The sequence below is a fragment of the Scyliorhinus torazame genome, chromosome 1 (assembly GCF_047496885.1).
Source record: "Scyliorhinus torazame isolate Kashiwa2021f chromosome 1, sScyTor2.1, whole genome shotgun sequence".
Classification (NCBI taxonomy): Eukaryota; Metazoa; Chordata; class Chondrichthyes; order Carcharhiniformes; family Scyliorhinidae; genus Scyliorhinus; species Scyliorhinus torazame.
The window spans coordinates 8,111,337-8,128,195 of record NC_092707.1 but is presented as its reverse complement, the minus strand read 5'-3'; the positions used below and the strand labels follow the sequence as shown (position 1 = coordinate 8,128,195).

General features: G+C 47.6%; 1 protein-coding gene across 2 annotated transcripts in view; it reads right to left on the bottom strand.

The window, feature by feature from the left end:
• The window catches only part of adgrd1 (adhesion G protein-coupled receptor D1), an 850,441-nt gene that overhangs the window by 691,903 nt on the left and 141,679 nt on the right, over positions 1 to 16,859 (bottom strand). The window contains exons 5-6 of one of the 2 annotated variants that reach the window (XM_072517886.1): positions 11,343 to 11,393; positions 10,610 to 10,786 (exon numbers count right to left, since the gene is read on the bottom strand). In XM_072517886.1, coding sequence (XP_072373987.1) covers positions 10,610 to 10,786; positions 11,343 to 11,393 — 228 coding nt within the window. Of the gene's footprint in view, positions 1 to 10,609; positions 10,787 to 11,273; positions 11,394 to 16,859 lie in introns of both variants that reach the window. The other variant, XM_072517956.1, reaches the window with a different exon arrangement.

Sequence of the window (16,859 nt, the reverse complement as noted above, 5' to 3'; positions counted from 1 at the left end):
TTCGGGGGCCTGGCCTCCCGAAGCTACAGTTCTACCACTGGGCGGTCACAGCAGAAAGAGTGAGGGGCTGGGTGAAGGAACCAGGAGCGGAATAGGTGAAGGTGGGGGAGAGTTCCTGTTGGGACATCCTTCCGAGCCCTAGTCATGACAGAGCTCCCATCCCTTCCAGCCCAGTAGAAGTAGCAACATTCCAAATGTGATATCAAATGAGGCAGCTCTTCGGCCTGCCCGAAATGTCCTCCATGGCCCCCATCCAGTAACAATGGATGCCACCTCCAAATGGCGGAGACAGGACGAGGGGACACTGGTGATTAGCGACATGTACACCAAGGACAGACTCACAAATCTGGAGGAACGGACGGAGAGGCTCCAACTTACCAAAGGGAACGAAATAAGGTATATTCAGATCAAAACCTTTCTCTGTAGGGAAACGACGTACCCACAGACACCAAGACACTCGCTAGTTGACAAACGGTTGGATGCGGGCGACTTGGGGAAAGGGAGGCGTGGGGATCTATGCAGACGGCTGTTGGAGGGGGTACGCTCCCTCCCGGAGGGGTTAAGGCAAAAATAGAAGTGAGGGGAGACTCTGGATTGAAGCACTGCGCAGGGCGATCTCCACCTCCGCTTGCAGAGGGCTGAGCCTAACACAGGTGGTGCACAGAACACACCTGACCAGAACCCGAATGAGCAGGCTCTTCCCGGAGGTGGAGGACAAATGTGAATGGTGCCAGGGAGGCCCGGCCAACCCCGCCCACATGTTCTCGGCCTGCCCCAGCAATGTCCAGGGTTGTGGGGGTGAGAGTGGAGCTGTGCCCCAAAATGGCGGTCTTTGGGATTTCAGAGCAATCAGAACTACACCTGGGGAGGGGGGGCCGGCGCCCCAGCCTTTACTGCCCTGGTCACCCGCCAGAGTACAGAACAGAATCCTGCTCAGCTGGCGATCGGCAGCACCGCCCAAAGCTGCAGACTGGCTGGCAGACGTGTCAGAATTCCTGGAGAAGATAACACCCACCATCTGGGGGTGGGAAGAGGTTTCCGCACCATGTGAGAGCCCTTCACCAACTTGTCCCAAGATCTGTTTGAGGCCACCAACCGGTAGAGCGGAGGGGCTGGGGGGGTAGGGGGTGAAGGAAGGGGAGGGGAAGGGGTAGACGAGACCCGTAGCGGAAAGGAAAGGGAGAGGTGGGGGAGGAGGGGGGAAAGGGAGCGAAGGGGGGGGGGGGAGGGGCAAGTGCCCATTACAAAAGGCCACGGGTCACTGGCGACCCAGCCACAGAGGACGGGCCCGAGGACAAGCGGGAATAACAGTCAACATCAGCACACTGGGCAACCCACGCCAGGGCCGACTACGGAAGCCCAACGAAGGCAGAGCGGCCAAAGAGAGTCGACAGCCACGGGGACAGGGGGTCGGAGGGGACACGTAATTATTTATAATGCTCCTTGTTCGACTGGGTGTTTTTCTCTTTCTGTTTTGTGTGTTTCCTCCTGTTTTAACGCTGGCCAATTGCAGACTTCTAAATACAAATTTCTCTTTGGCTCAACAATAGTCACGATGATGAAGTCTGTAAGCATAAATGTACGGATGGGGGATGAGTAACATAAAAATGTGAAAACGAATAAAAACACTTTCAGAAAAAAGAAGAATTTGTGTTTTTTGAAAGAGCCCGGCTGGGATTCCCCAGCGGCCGACGCCGGAATCGCGAAAGGCGATTGGGCGAAGACTCGGTCGTAAGGCCAAAATCGCAGAGGCCCTGGAGAACACCAGGTCTGGCCCGCTATTGATACGCCCCGCTCCTCCGTCCTTCACCTTTGAACCACTGACTTTTAGTCTTGAGACAGAATTCCAGAATTTTGGGGTTTTTTTGGGGTGTTTATGAGTGAGTGAAGCTATTTTGCAAGAATAGTTATTGTGCTTTGATATTTCATACTGCGTTACTAAGCTTCACCTCTCTGCTGGAGAAGTCTGGTTTGACAATAAACTAATATTGCTGTTGTTTATTGATGGGACCTGGGCACTGAGCGGTCATTCTGAGGATCATGGGTAAAGCACAGGTTTGGCCGTGTAGCTCGCTGGAGGGGAATCATTGAAATATATGTTGTGCCTGTGGAACAGAGGAACAAGAGACAGACAATGCACTCCTCCCATCCCAGCCGTAACACCATACAAGCACATGCACAAACAGAACACGTGATCACACATACCTATAAACACCCATGAACACAGACATATGCAAAGGCCCAGAATACACGAATACAGACAGAAACATACACAGGCACACATCCACAGACATACACAGGCACACATCCACAGACATACACAGGCACACATCCACAAACATACACAGGCACACATCCACAAACATACACAGACACACATCCACAAACATACACAGGCACACATCCACAAACATACACAGGCACACGTCCACAAACATACACAGGCACACATCCACAAACATACACAGGCACACATCCACAGACATACACATGCACACATCCACAAATGTACACAGGCACACATCCACAGGCATACACAGGCACACATCCACAGACATACACAGGCACACATCAACCAACATACACAGGCACACATCCACAAACATAAGAACATAAGAACATAAGAACTAGGAGTAGGAGTAGGCCATCTGGCCCCTCGAGCCTGCTCCACCATTCAATGAGATCATGGCTGATCCTTTGTGGACTCAGCTCCACTTTCCGGCCCGAACACCATAACCCTTAATCCCTTTATTCTTCAAAAAACGATCTATCTTCATCTTAAAAACATTTAATGAAGGAGCCTCTACTGCTTCACTGGGCAAGGAATTCCATAGATTCACAACCCTTAGGGTGAAGAAGTTCCTCCCAAACTCAGTCCTAAATCTACTTCCCCTTATTTTGAGGCTAAGCCCCCTAGTTCTGCTTTCACCTGCCAGTGGAAACAACCTGCCCGCATTTATCCTATCTATTCCCTTCATAATCTTATATGTTTCTGTAAGATCCCCCCTCATCCTTCTAAATTCCAACGAGTACAGTCCCAGTCTCCTCAACCTCTCCTCGTAATCCAACCCCTTCAGCTCTGGGATTAACCTAGTGAATCTCCTCTGCACACCCTCCAGTGTCAGTACGTCCTTTGTCAAGTAAGGAGACCAAAACTGAACACAATACTCCAGGTGTGGCCTCACTAACACCTTATACAATTGCAGCAGAACCTCCCTAGTCTTAAATTCCATCCCTCTAGCAATGAAGGACAACATTCCATTTGCCTTCTTAATCACCTGTTGCACCTGTAAACCAACTTTTTGGGACTCATGCACTAGCACACCCAGGTCTCTCTGCACAGCAGCATGTTTTAATATTTTATCATTTAAATAATAATCCCTTTTGTTGTTATTCCTACCAAAATGGATAACCTCACATTTGTCAACATTGTATTCCATCTGCCAGACCCTAGCCCATTCACTTAGCCTATCCAACATCCACAAACATACACAGGCACACATCCACAGACATACACAGGCACACATCCACAAACATACACAGGCACACATCCACAAACATACACAGGCACACATCCACAAACATACACAGGCACACATCCACAAACATACACAGGCACACATCCACAAACATACACAGGCACACATCCACAGACATACACAGGCACACATCCACAGACATACACAGGCACACATCCACAGACATACACAGGCACACATCCACAGACATACACAGGCACACATCCACAAACATACACAGGCACACATCCACAAACATACACAGGCACACAGCCACAAACATACACAGGCACACATCCACAAACATACACAGGCACACATCCACAGACATACACAGGCACACATCCACAGACATACACAGGCACACATCCACAAACATACACAGGCACACATCCACAGACATACACAGGCACACATCCACAGACATACACAGGCACACATCCACAGACATACACAGGCACACATCCACAAACATACACAGGCACACATCCACAAACATACACAGGCACACAGCCACAAACATACACAGGCACACATCCACAAACATACACAGGCACACATCCACAGACATACACAGGCACACATCCACAAACATACACGGGCACACATCCACAAACATACACAGGCACACATCCACAGACATACACAGGCACACATCCACAAATATACACAGGCACACATCCACAAATATACACAGGCACACATCCACAAACATACACAGGCACACATCCACAAACATACACAGGCACACAGCCACAAACATCCACAGGCACACATCCACAGATGGACGTACACATGAATGGACAGAGAGAGAGGGAGAAACCCGTGCAAATTGAAAGAGGCGCTTACTTCGCACTGCCCAGTTAACCCCTGCCGTTCACAGGGGTTTCGGTCCCACTCGCTCTCACTACGTGTGAAACCGCGAACGGCGAACTTGCACTTTCTACATGAGAGCAAGGTGGCAAAGGTGAGAGAGGTCAATGTTCAAAATTGGGGTGTGAGTGAAGTTTTGGGGCCGCGACTCGCGATGACGTGAACAACTACACTTGCGTGAGCGACTGATTCACGATGGGGGGAGGGGTTGCGAATGGTGGTAGTTGACCATCAGCACATTTCTGACGGGATAAATAAACTGGTAGGCACGGTAACTGCTGGATTCGGACAAATGCAGAGGCAATTTTGAGAGACGAACCCTCTGTCCTTTTAACACAACCCAACCCGGGGCAGTGGAAAGGAAATCCCAACCCAACATTGTTTAAAAAGCGACTTTAAAACCACTTTCTCACAATTTGTCGCCTCAAAGAGCTGCATCTTGCGTGCAGTTCACACGCAGTTTAAATAAATCCTTCATTCCCCATTGGACTCTTTGTAAAACAGCTCCACATTAATCAAATAACCGCAGAAACACTGCCAAAACCTCCCAATGGAAAACTGAGTTGTTAAACGTCAGGGGAAAGACAAGTGTGCATCGTGTACATAGAAAACTGAACAACTAACAGACACTTGAGAAAGATTTGTAGGCATGTAATCTCACGGAGTTTCAGCTGGCCCCCTCGCAGAATTGACTGCCTCGGAATCTCTCTGAAGCCCTCGTTCTCCCGTGTGTTTAACTGTCAATTAGCAGCCGTTGCTGTTTCGATTTCCTCCCGCTGAATCATTTGTTAGAATTCCCCCAGGAAACCTCAGTTGACAGGAAGTCCAATCACACAGTTGATTTGTATCTGTGCCTGGGTGACATCAGGCAGGTGCGGCAGTGATTGATAATTCACCGGGAAGGACTACAGTCAGTGCGATAATTAAAATAATTAGAAGAATAACACTGGGACTGCGGCGCTGAGGACCCGGGTTCGAATCCCGTCCTGGGTCACTGTCCGTGTGGAGTTTGCACGTTCTCCCCGTGTTTGCCCCATATTCAACCCCACAACCCAAGATGTGCAGGGTAGGTGGATTGGCCACGCTAAATTGCCCCTTAATTGGAAAAAATGAATTGGGTACTCTAAAATTTGTTTTTAATAATTAGAAGAAAACGTGGGATCGATTTTGGCCATTGTTGCTCCCCCCACTGATGTTCCCTGGAACACAGGGACAGGAGGAGGCCATTCAGCCCCTCGAGCCTGTTCATTGAGGTCAGAGCTGATCTTCACTGCAACCATTCATCGCCTTGATTCCATCTCCTGCAAGACCTCACTCAACAGAAACATGCTCACTGCAGTTTGTGACATCTTCAGTTGATCCTCCAGGCGTAAGACCTCTTTGGCTGGGTTGACCGAGCAATGGGGCAGGAGAGAAAGAGCTCCAGTTCATCCAGGCTTCATTCTGTTTTTAAGCCGCTTTGCAATAGATCTGTCCAATAGGACTGAACATCATCCATTCTATTCTCCCACAATGCACATTCACCACTCCTTGCTGTGGGTTCACTGACCAGCCAGTTAAACATCACCATTGTCCCAACGACAATTCAGGTTCACAAACAAGTATTTGAAGAAAGGTCCTACAGACAACGTCATGCTGCATTCCAGACAAGACAGAGTTATTACCGGACCATTTCCCAACAGTTGCTCGGATAACAGACAGAATCCCCAATATTTTATTTAATTTGTAAGACTGTGAGGATCCAGGAGTGATTCCATGCACAAATAGGGATGTGGTATATTAAGACAAACTTTATTACTAACACAGTATTAAAATATCTTTAACATCATACAAGAAAATAGCTGACAATTACCCGATAAACAATGCTTAGCAACACAACGAAACAATCCTATCTGCTATCTTTTATCTCCACTCAAGCAAAACCCATCTCAGGTCACAGTCCACATTTAAATAGAGTTAGCAAACGCAGGGTTACCTGCTGCATAGTTGAATAGAGTTCCCTCTGAGTGAAGAGAGAGAAATCTGGTCAGGCAACAGTCTGCAGATTTTTGTTTGTCTCAGACAATTGTTTAACCTGCCAGCAAAAAGTTTCTGGTCTGTTCACAGCAGAATCTTCAACTGAACCAAACTGAAATCTCAACACATTACTCCTTCAGCCCCTGGCTCCCATTAACGATATCATCTTACTGAAGCTAAACACAATGGTCTGGATTCCCCGTTGGGAGACTAAGTCTCCATGCCGGCGTGAAAACAGTGATGTTTTGTGCCAGGAGAACTGGTGTAAAACGGCCACCGATTCCCTGTTCTGCTAGAGTGCGCCCCTTTTCAGGGGGCGGAGAATACGACAACTGGCGGCGCTCCCGATTTTGGCGTTGAAACGGATTCTCCGCCCTGTCGCCGAACATGATCGGGGGGGGGGGGCGGGGGGGGCCGAGAATCCAGCCCAATATTTCTAATTATCTACTCCCCAGGGAACCTTCTTTATATAAACAAAATTCCATTAGACCTTACTTTTACATTGCTTTAATTATCCCTATCGTAACCGCAAAGCCTGCCTGTCTTTCAAACCAGGATTTTAAAACAAAATACGACTGCAGCAGTCGTACACACACTAACCCAGGTTTTTGTTTAACTCTTACTGCACCAAATACATAGAATACAATATATATCTGAAGTTCCTGCATTCATCACAGAGTGCAAGAGTTCCTTGTCTAGGCTCTTTTCAATTTACTCTTTTTTTTTTGGGTTGCAAGGCCAGACATCCTTTAGCCTGTAGAAAGACCTGAGCCCCAAGGAAGGAAATGCTTGATTGACAGCACCGCCTCCCTGATCTATGCTGTCTATTTCACAATGTTTATTTACACGAGATAAAGAGGTTCCAAGTGCTTGCTGTGTCAGCTATCCATACTTTAAAGGGTGTGGATGATTCATACTTTTATTGGGCTATAATAAAATTGATTTTGTTTGAAAGTAAATGAAAATTTTGCGATGAATACCTTCTTTAAAATTTTTTTTACACATTCTGCTATTCAGTGTATGGTGGGTGAACAGGAATGGAGGTGCCATAGATTAGCATGGGGGGGCAGGAGAGGTTATACCTTAGCAAAAGGGCCATGGGAGTTCTGGGGGGTATGGTTTGGCATGAGGGGGCAAGGGGTGCGTGGGGGCTCATGAGGTGGCATGGTTAGGGCACAGGGAGAATGTGGAGGGTGAGTAAGGGGGTGTGAGGGGTGAGGGCAGGTGGGCCTCGCTGTTTTTATTATAACTGGGGTGTAGTCCCACAGATGTAAGGCGGGCCCATTTGGCTCTCGGTAGCTCTTGTGGCCGCCTCTGAACTTTTTCCCAGGTCAGCTGGCGTAACTCCATCCCGCTTTCACCGCCCCCCCCCCACCTTCCCCCCCACCCCTCAACAATGAAGGTCCCAACTTTGTGGGCACTTTCTCTGGAAGCGGGCGGGCAGACGGAGACAGAACTTCCCTCGACCACATAGCAGCATAAGCAGCAGTGATAGACAGAGCTAAGCGATTCCTCAATCAAAGCATCAGGTCTAAGTTCTGCAGTCAGCTGTGAATGGCGGTAGACAATTGAACAACTCACTGGAGGAGGAGGCTCCACAAATATCCCCATCCTCAATGACGGAGGAGCCCAGCACATCTGTGCTGAAGACAAGGCTGAGGCATTCGCAACAATCTTCAGCCAGAAGTGCCGAGTGGATGATCCATTTCGGTCTCCTCCGGAGGTCCCAGCATCACAGATGTCAGTCTTCAGCCAATACGATTCACTGCACATGATATCAAGAAACGGCTGAAGGCAGTGGATACTGTAAAGGCTCTGGGCCCTGACACTATTCCGACAATAGTACTGAAGACTTGTGCTCCAGAACTTGCCGCACCCCTAGCCAAGCTGTTCCAGTACAGCTACAACACTGGCATCTACCCAGCAATGTGAAAAATCACCCAGGTGTGTCCTGTACACAAGAAACAGGACAAATCCAACTGGGCCAATTACCGCCCTATCAATCTGCTCTCCATCATCAGCAAAGTGATGGAAGGAGTCATCAACAGTGCTACCAAGCGACACTTACTCAGCAATAACCTGCTCACGGACGCTCAGTTTGGGGTCCGCCAGGGTCACTCAGCTCCTGACCTCATGACAGCCTTGGTTCAAACATGGACAAAAGAGCTGAATGCCGGAGATGAGGTGAGAGTGACTGCCCTTGACATTGGCAGCATTTGACCGGGTGTGGCATCAAGGAGCCCGAGCTAAACTGGAGTCAGTGGGAATCAGGGGGAAAACTCTCTGCTAATTGGAGTCATACCCGGCACAAAGGAAGATGGTTGAGGTGGTTGGAGGTCAATCATCTCAGCTCCAGGACATCACTGCAGGAGTTCCTCAGGGTAGTGTCCTCGGCCCAACCATCTTCAGCTGCTTCATCAATGACCTCCCTTCCTTCATAAGGTCAGAATTGGGGATGTTCGCTGATGACTGCACAATATTCAGCACCATTCGCGACTCCTCAGATAATGAAGCAGTCCATGTACAAATGCAGCAAGACCTGGACAATATCCAGGCTCGGGGCTGGCAAGTGACAAGTTACATTCGCGCCACACAAGTGCCAGGCAATAACCATCTCCTACAAGAGAGGATCTAACCATCGCCCCTTGACATTCAATGGCATTACCCTCACTGAATCCCCCACAATCAACATCCTGGGGGTTACCATTGATCAGAAACTGAACTGGACCCAGCCACATTAATACTGTGGCTACCAGGTCAGGTCAAAGGTTAGGAATCCTACGGTGAGTAACTCACCTCCTGACATCCCAAAGCCTGTCCACCATCCACACGGCACAAGCCAGGAGTGTAATGGAATACTCCCTACTTGCCTGGAGGAGTGCGGTTCCAACAACACTCAAGAAGCTCAACACCATCCAGGACAAAGCAGCCCCACTTGATTGGCGCCCCTTCCACAAACATTCAAACCCTCCACCACCGACGCACAGTGGCAGCCGTGTGTACCATCTACAAGATGCACTGCAGGAACTCACCAAGGTTCCTTAGGCAGCACCTTCCAAACCCACGACCACTACCATCTAGAAGGACAAGAGCAGCAGATACTTGGGAACCCCACCACCTGGAGGTTCCCCTCCAAGTCACTCGCCGCCCTGACTTGGAAATATATCGCCGTTCCTTCACTGTCGCTGGGTCGAAATCCTGGAACCCCCTCCCTAACAGCACTGTGGATGTACCTACACCTGAAGGACTGCAGCGGTTCCAGAAGGCAGCTCACCTTCTGAAGGGCAACTAGAGATGGGTAATAAATGCTGGCCGGACCAGCGACACCCACATCCCATAAATAATTTTTTTAAAAAGCTCCCTCAAGAAATACATTTGAGAATGGGTAATCCCAACAAACTGCAGCAGGGACAATAATTGGTCACAAATCAACAAGTGGGGAACACACAGAAATCTAAAAGCAGACAGCCAATGACTCTGAATTCCCAACGGCTGCAGAAACTATTTGAAAACCTGTACCATTTGTCATGTGAGAGTACCTTTAAGAAATGGGTGTTTACTACTGCAGTGATGTCAGAGAGTGGGTGCAGCTGGGCTGTCTGTCAGCTTTTTACTTTCGTTTTTGAGCGGGCTGCAGGGTGTGTTTTAGTTTCGTTTTCAGCGTTGGAGCTGAAGCCAGACAGAGCAGGTGTACTGCTGTTCTCTCTGCCATCAAAAGCCTATCTCTTGATCATTTGGTAAATTCAGAATTATAAATGTTTTCAGTCGTGACTTTAACCTGATGTGCTTCTGATAAAGGTTTTGTTTTTAAGTCGTATGGATGTTAAAAAGGACAGCGTAAGCATTACTTAATGTTGTATTCTTTGGGGGTTGTATTTGAATTAATGGTTGCTAAAAATGTTCACTGTATGTTTTAAAAAGGTTAACTTGAGTTCATAGAATAAACATTGTTTTGTTTTTAAAAATACTTTTCCATTTCTGCTGTCCCACACCTGTAGAGTGGGCCGTGTGCTCCCCATACCACAATCTATCAAAAGCTGTGGGTCAGGTGAACTCCATGATACACTTTGGGGTTCTCTAACCCCTGGCCCAGAACACATTGGTGAGAATTCCAACAGCTCCTGTCTCAATGGGCACATAAAGCGAGGGGTCGCAAACTTACAAAACTCAGAGGGGAAAACATTCCTTCAGCCATGACCTACCTGGTGGGCTTATCATTGCTTTCCACTTCCGCGAGGTCTTCTGGGTGTAAAACTCGATATAGCCTCCGTTAACGTTCGCATAGATAGAGAATCCGTTCGACAGCACCTTCCCGCCGGAGGCCATGGCAGTGCGCGACTGCCTCTCCAGGTTTTTCCAGAAGAAGGAAAAGGTGACACCTGAGGGGAAGTTGGACAATGTTTAACTAACAAGCACAAGGGGGAAATTGCAATCACTTTGTGTCTGGTAGAAAGGCCCGGACGTGCGAGCATTGGACGGTGCCGGGAGGCATAGAAATGGGACTGATGCCACGTGACACCTGGGACATTCACTCCAGCTATTGGCTGTTACAGCCATTATGCTTCCAGATGTTCAAATCCCACTCCAAAAACATCCTGAATCTAATCTCGTTACTTACGTAGATGGAGAAGCAAAACTGTTGTTTCAAACCCAACCGGTAACTCCTGCCTCTCTAACCCTGGATAATATTTATAACTCGATAAACACCAATTTAAAACATTTACCTGGCATTACCTCATGCTGCCCGCTCATTGGTTGCTGCATGCCCTATCCTGCAACAGCGCCGTGTTCCAAAATGTATGTCACCGGCATTTCAGGACATTCTGAGGTTGTGAAAGTCGCTATAGAAATGCAATTGAGACCAACCTGCCTCACTGCACTGTGCTGGGTCACTAATGCAGGAGTTTTTGTCACTTCCGAAGTGCAGGAACGTACCATCGGAATCTCCATTGAAGTAAATTCCCTTGTTGACAACTCCCACAATATCTGAAAAATAAAAGAGAAACGGTTTACTGAATTTGTCGACAAGCCTCCTGGATTGCCCTGGAGTCCCCGGGGGTTGGAGATTGATCTCGCGAGCAGTGATGGGTAACCTGTGGCCCCTCAGGGCCCTGGGTACGACCCTGACTATTGCCCTGATGGTGCAGAGGAATCGCGCCGTTCGTTCCGCGTCTGGGATGGCCAGGATTGGGATGCTGCAGTTCCTGCTGTTCAAACAGCACGCCCAGCGCGTTCTGGGCCCACAAGTGCAGCAAGACCATCATGTTCAGTGCCAGAGCACACGTGGGCGGTTACACTTATTGCTATTGATATTTTGTGATGGTTGTCCACTTTGCCCCTGCCGTAATGGCTGGTTTTGCGTTGACGTGGGCACGGTGAGGAAGGAGAATCCAGTAAAAAAATCGAAACATGCACAGGAAGAAGTAGCAAAAAAGGAGGAAAGTTGGTGATGAGGGCCGAATGGTCAAAGAGAACTGGGAGCCGGATTATTTTGACATTCAACAGAACAGGAGAACTTGGCTCTTAATTTGCAATGGCAGTTCCAAAAAACTACAACATTAACAGACATTAAGAACACGCCATCTCTCTCACAGGGCAAGCTTTCCGGTACATTCTGCCAGACATCCCCGACTGCTTTCAAAGCTGAAGTAAGCCATGAACACAGAGGCGGGTACCTCGACAGGCATCAAGTGAGAGTGAGGCAGTGACTTTGGCCAGCTTTCGTATTACTGGTCACTGGCAAAAAATGGAAAGCCAGTCTCAGGTGGCGAATCAGGGAAAGGACGCATCATTGAATCTGCTGGATTTGAAAACCAAGAGGAAATTGTCAAACGCACTGAATTGTGAAGCGTCTGCACATCACTGAGTCCTAATCTAAAAAAGCTTGCAGAGGACAGATCCAACCAGAAATCACATTTGTTGTGTTATGCTTCTTTGTGTAGCATCAGGGGCTGTTTAGCACTGGGCTAAATAACTGGCTTTGATAAACAAACCAAGGCAGGCCAGCAGCACGGTTCAATTCCCGTACCAGCCTCCCCGAACAGGCTCCGGAATGTGGCGACTAGGGGCTTTTCACAGTAACTTCATTTGAAGCCTACTTGTGACAATAAGCGCATTTCATTTCATTTCATAAGCGGCTTCCTTGATGTGTGCTTTGACAAAGGAAGGTCCAGACTTTGTAATGAGTTCAATATGTTTTTTGAACTACTAACACAGTTCTTAAATGAGTTCGACTCTCCTGCTAATCTAACTGTAGTAACTCAGTCTAACTGTAGCAGCTTGCTCTAAGCCACGTGCTGGGTGTGATGCTGCTAATCAACCCTGATGTACACTCTAGATGTCTGTCTGTGGAAAGAACCGGAGTGTGAGTGCCTCGTGCATTTTATAGTGAGATACCACCCCTGAGTGTCCTGCCTGCACATTGGTCATGTCCTGTTCTCTGTGTTCATTAGCTGCCTGTCTGAGCCTGTCTGTATATCATTATCTGCACGTCTACATATCATGACAACATTAATAACGAAAGCATAAATATTACACTTCTTTTGCCATTTGAAGTTGCTGACAGCTCTATTAATAGAACAAAGAACAAAGAAAAGTACAGCACAGGAACAGGCCCTTCGGCCCTCCAAGCCTGTGCCGGCCATGCTGCCCGTCTAAACTAAAATCTTCTACGCTTCCGGGGTCCGTATCCCTCTCTTCCCATCCTATTCATGTATTTGTCAAGATGCCCCTTAAATGTCACTATCGTCCCTGCTTCCACCACCTCCTCCAGCAGCGAGTTCCAGGCACCCACTGCCCTCTGTGTAAAAAACTTGCCTCGTACATCTCCTCTAAACCTTGCCCCTCGCACCTTAAACCTATGCCCCCTAGTAATTGACCCCTCTACCCTGGGGAAAAGCCTCTGACTATCCACTCTGTCTATGCCCCTCATAATTTTGTAGACCTCTATCAGATCGCCCCTCAATCTCCGTCGTTCCAGTGAGAACAAACCTAGTTTATTCAACCGCTCCTCATAGCTTATGCCCTCCATACCAGGCAACATTCTGGTAAATCTCTTCTGCACCCTCTCTAAAGCCTCCACATCCTTCTGGTAGTGTGGCGACCAGAATTGAACACTATACTCCAAGTGTGGCCTAACTAAGGTTCTATACAGCTGCAACATGACCATAAGACCATAAGACATAGGAGCGGAAGTAAGGCCATTCGGCCCATCGAGTCCACTCCACCATTCAATCATGGCTGATTTCAACCCCATTTACCCGCTCTCTCTCCATAGCCCTTAATTCCTCGAGAAATCAAGAATTTATCAACTTCTGTCTTAAAGACACTCAACGTCCTGGCCTCCACTGCCCTCTGTGGCAATGAATTCCACAGACCCACCACTCTCTGGCTGAAGAAATTTCTCCTCATCTCTGTTCTAAAGTGACTCCCTTTTATTCTAAGGCTGTGCCTCCGGGTCCTAGTCTCCCCTGCTAATGGAAACAACTTCCCTACATCCACCCTATCTAAGCCATTCATTATCTTGTAAGTTTCTATTAGATCTCCCCTCAACCTCCTAAACTCCAATGAATATAATCCCAGGATCCTCAGATGTTCATCGTATGTTAGGCCTACCATTCCTGGGATCATCCGTGTGAATCTCCGCTGGACCCGCTCCAGAGCCAGTATGTCCTTCCTGAGGTGTGGGGCCCAAAATTGCTCTCAGTATTCTAAATGGGGCCTAACTAATGCTGTATAAAGCTTCAGAAGTACATCCCTGCTTTCATATTCCAAGCCTCTTGAGATAAATGACAACATTGCATTTGCTTTCTTAATTACGGGCTCAACCTGCAAGTTTACCTTTAGAGAATCCTGGACTAGGACTCCCAAGTCCCTTTGCACTTCAGCATTATGAATTTTGTCACCGTTTAGAAAATAGTCCATGCCTCTATTCTTTTTTCCAAAGTGCAAGACCTCGCACTTGCCCACGTTGAATTTCATCAGCCATTTCTTGGACCACTCTCCTAAACTGTCTAAATCTTTCTGCAGCCTCCCCACCTCCTCCATACTACCTGCCCCTCCATCTATCTTTGTATCATCGGCAAACTTAGCCAGAATGCCCCCAGTCCCGTCATCTAGATCGTTAATATATAAAGAGAACAGCTGTGGCCCCAACACTGAACTCTGCGGGACACCACTCGTCACCGGTTGCCATTCCGAAAAAGAACCTTTTATCCCAACTCTCTGCCTTCTGCCTGACAGCCAATCGTCAATCCATGTTAGTACCTTGCCTCGAATACCATGGGCCCTTATTTTACTCAGCAGTCTCCCGTGAGGCACCTTATCAAAGGCCTTTTGGAAGTCAAGATAGATAACATCCATTGGCTCTCCTTGGTCTAACCTATTTGTTATCTCTTCAAAGAACTCTAACAGGTTTGTCAGGCACGACCTCCCCTTACTAAATCCATGCTGACTTGTCTTAATCCGACCCTGCACTTCCAAGAATTTAGAAATCTCATCCTTAACAATGGATTCTAGAATCTTGCCAACAACCGAGGTTAGGCTAATTGGCCTATAATTTTCCATCTTTTTCCTTGTTCCCTTCTTGAACAGGGGGGTTACAACAGCGATTTTCCAATCCTCTGGGACTTTCCCTGACTCCAGTGACTTTTGAAAGATCATAACTAACGCCTCCACTATTTCTTCAGCTATCTCCTTTAGAACTCTAGGATGTAGCCCATCTGGGCCCGGAGATTTATCAATTTTTAGACCTCTTAGTTTCTCTAGCACTTTCTCCTTTGTGATGGCTACCATATTCAACTCTGCCCCCTGACTCTCCGGAATTGTTGGGTTATTACTCATGTCTTCTACTGTGAAGACTGACGCAAAGTACTTATTTAGTTCCTCAGCTATTTCCTTGTCTCCCATCACTAGATTACCAGCGTCATTTTGGAGCGGCCCAATGTCTACTTTTGCCTCCCGTTTGTTTTTAATGTATTAAAAGAAACTTTTACTATCATTCCTAATGTTACTGGCTAGCCTACCTTCATAATTGATCCTCTCTTTCCTTATTTCTCTCTTTGTTGTCCTCTGTTTGTTTTTGTAGCCTTCCCAATCTTCTGACTTCCCACTACTCTTTGCCACATTATAGGCTTTCTCTTTTGCTTTGATGCATTCCCTAACTTCCTTTGTCAGCCATGGCTGCCTAATCCTCCCTCTGATAACCTTTCTTTTTTGGGGGATGAACCTCTGTACTGTGTCCTCAATTACTCCCAGAAACTTCTGCCATTGCTGTTCTACTGTCTTTCCCACTAGGCTCTGCTCCCAGTCGATTTTCGTCAGTTCCTCCCTCATGCCCCTGTCGTTACCTTTATTTAACTGTAACAACTTTACATCTGATTCTACCTTCTTTCTTTCAAATTGCAGATTGAATTCTACCATATTATGATCACTGCCTCCTAAGTGTTCCCTTACTTTAAGATCTTTAATCAAGTCTGGCTCATTACATAACACAAAGTCCAGAATGGCCTGTTCCCTCGTGGGCTCCATCACAAGCTGTTCCAAAAAGCCCTCCTGTAAACATTCAATGAATTCCCTTTCCTTGGGTCCACTGGCAGCATTATTTACCCAGTCCACCTGCATATTGAAGTCCCCCATGATCACTGTGACCTTGCCTTTCTGACATGCACTTTCTATTTCGTGGTGCATTTTGTGCCCCTGGTCCTGACCACTGTTAGGAGGCCTGTACATAACTCCCATTATGGTTTTTTTGCCTTTGTGGTTCCTCAACTCTACCCACACAGACTCCACATCATCTGACCCTATGTCGTTTAGTGCTATTGATTTAATTTCATTCCTAATTAACAAGGCAACCCCACCCCCTCTGCCCACCTCTCTGTCTTTTCGATAGGTTGTGAATCCCTGGATGTTTAAATGCCAGTCCTGAACCCCCTGCAACCACGTCTCTGTGATGCCTACCACATCATACCTGCCAGTCACAATCTGGGCCACAAGCTCATCTACCTTGTTCCGTACACTGCGCGCATTTAAATATAGCACCTTTAATTCTCTATTGACCGTCCCTTTTTGTTTTCTTAGTGTGGTGGACCTTGGTTTACTGAGCCTTTCCATACACTGTGTCATATTTTGTGGGATGGGGACTATCGTAACCTCTCCTGAGTTCTGTCTTTTTGTGCTTTTTTGTATTCCTAAGCAGCTACGCTTCCCACTGATTACTTCACCTCTTGGTTCCCTGACTTTCCCTTCCCCCCCAATCTCTAGTTTAAAGTCCTATTGACCACCCTATTTACTCTTTTCGCCAGAACACTGGTCCCAGCTCGGTTCAGGTGGAGACCATCCCAACGGTATAGGTCCCCCCTGTCCCAAAACTGATGCCAGTGTCCCATGAAAAGGAACCCCTCTTTCCCACACCACTCTTTCAGCCACGTGTTAACTTCCCTTATTCTTGCCTCC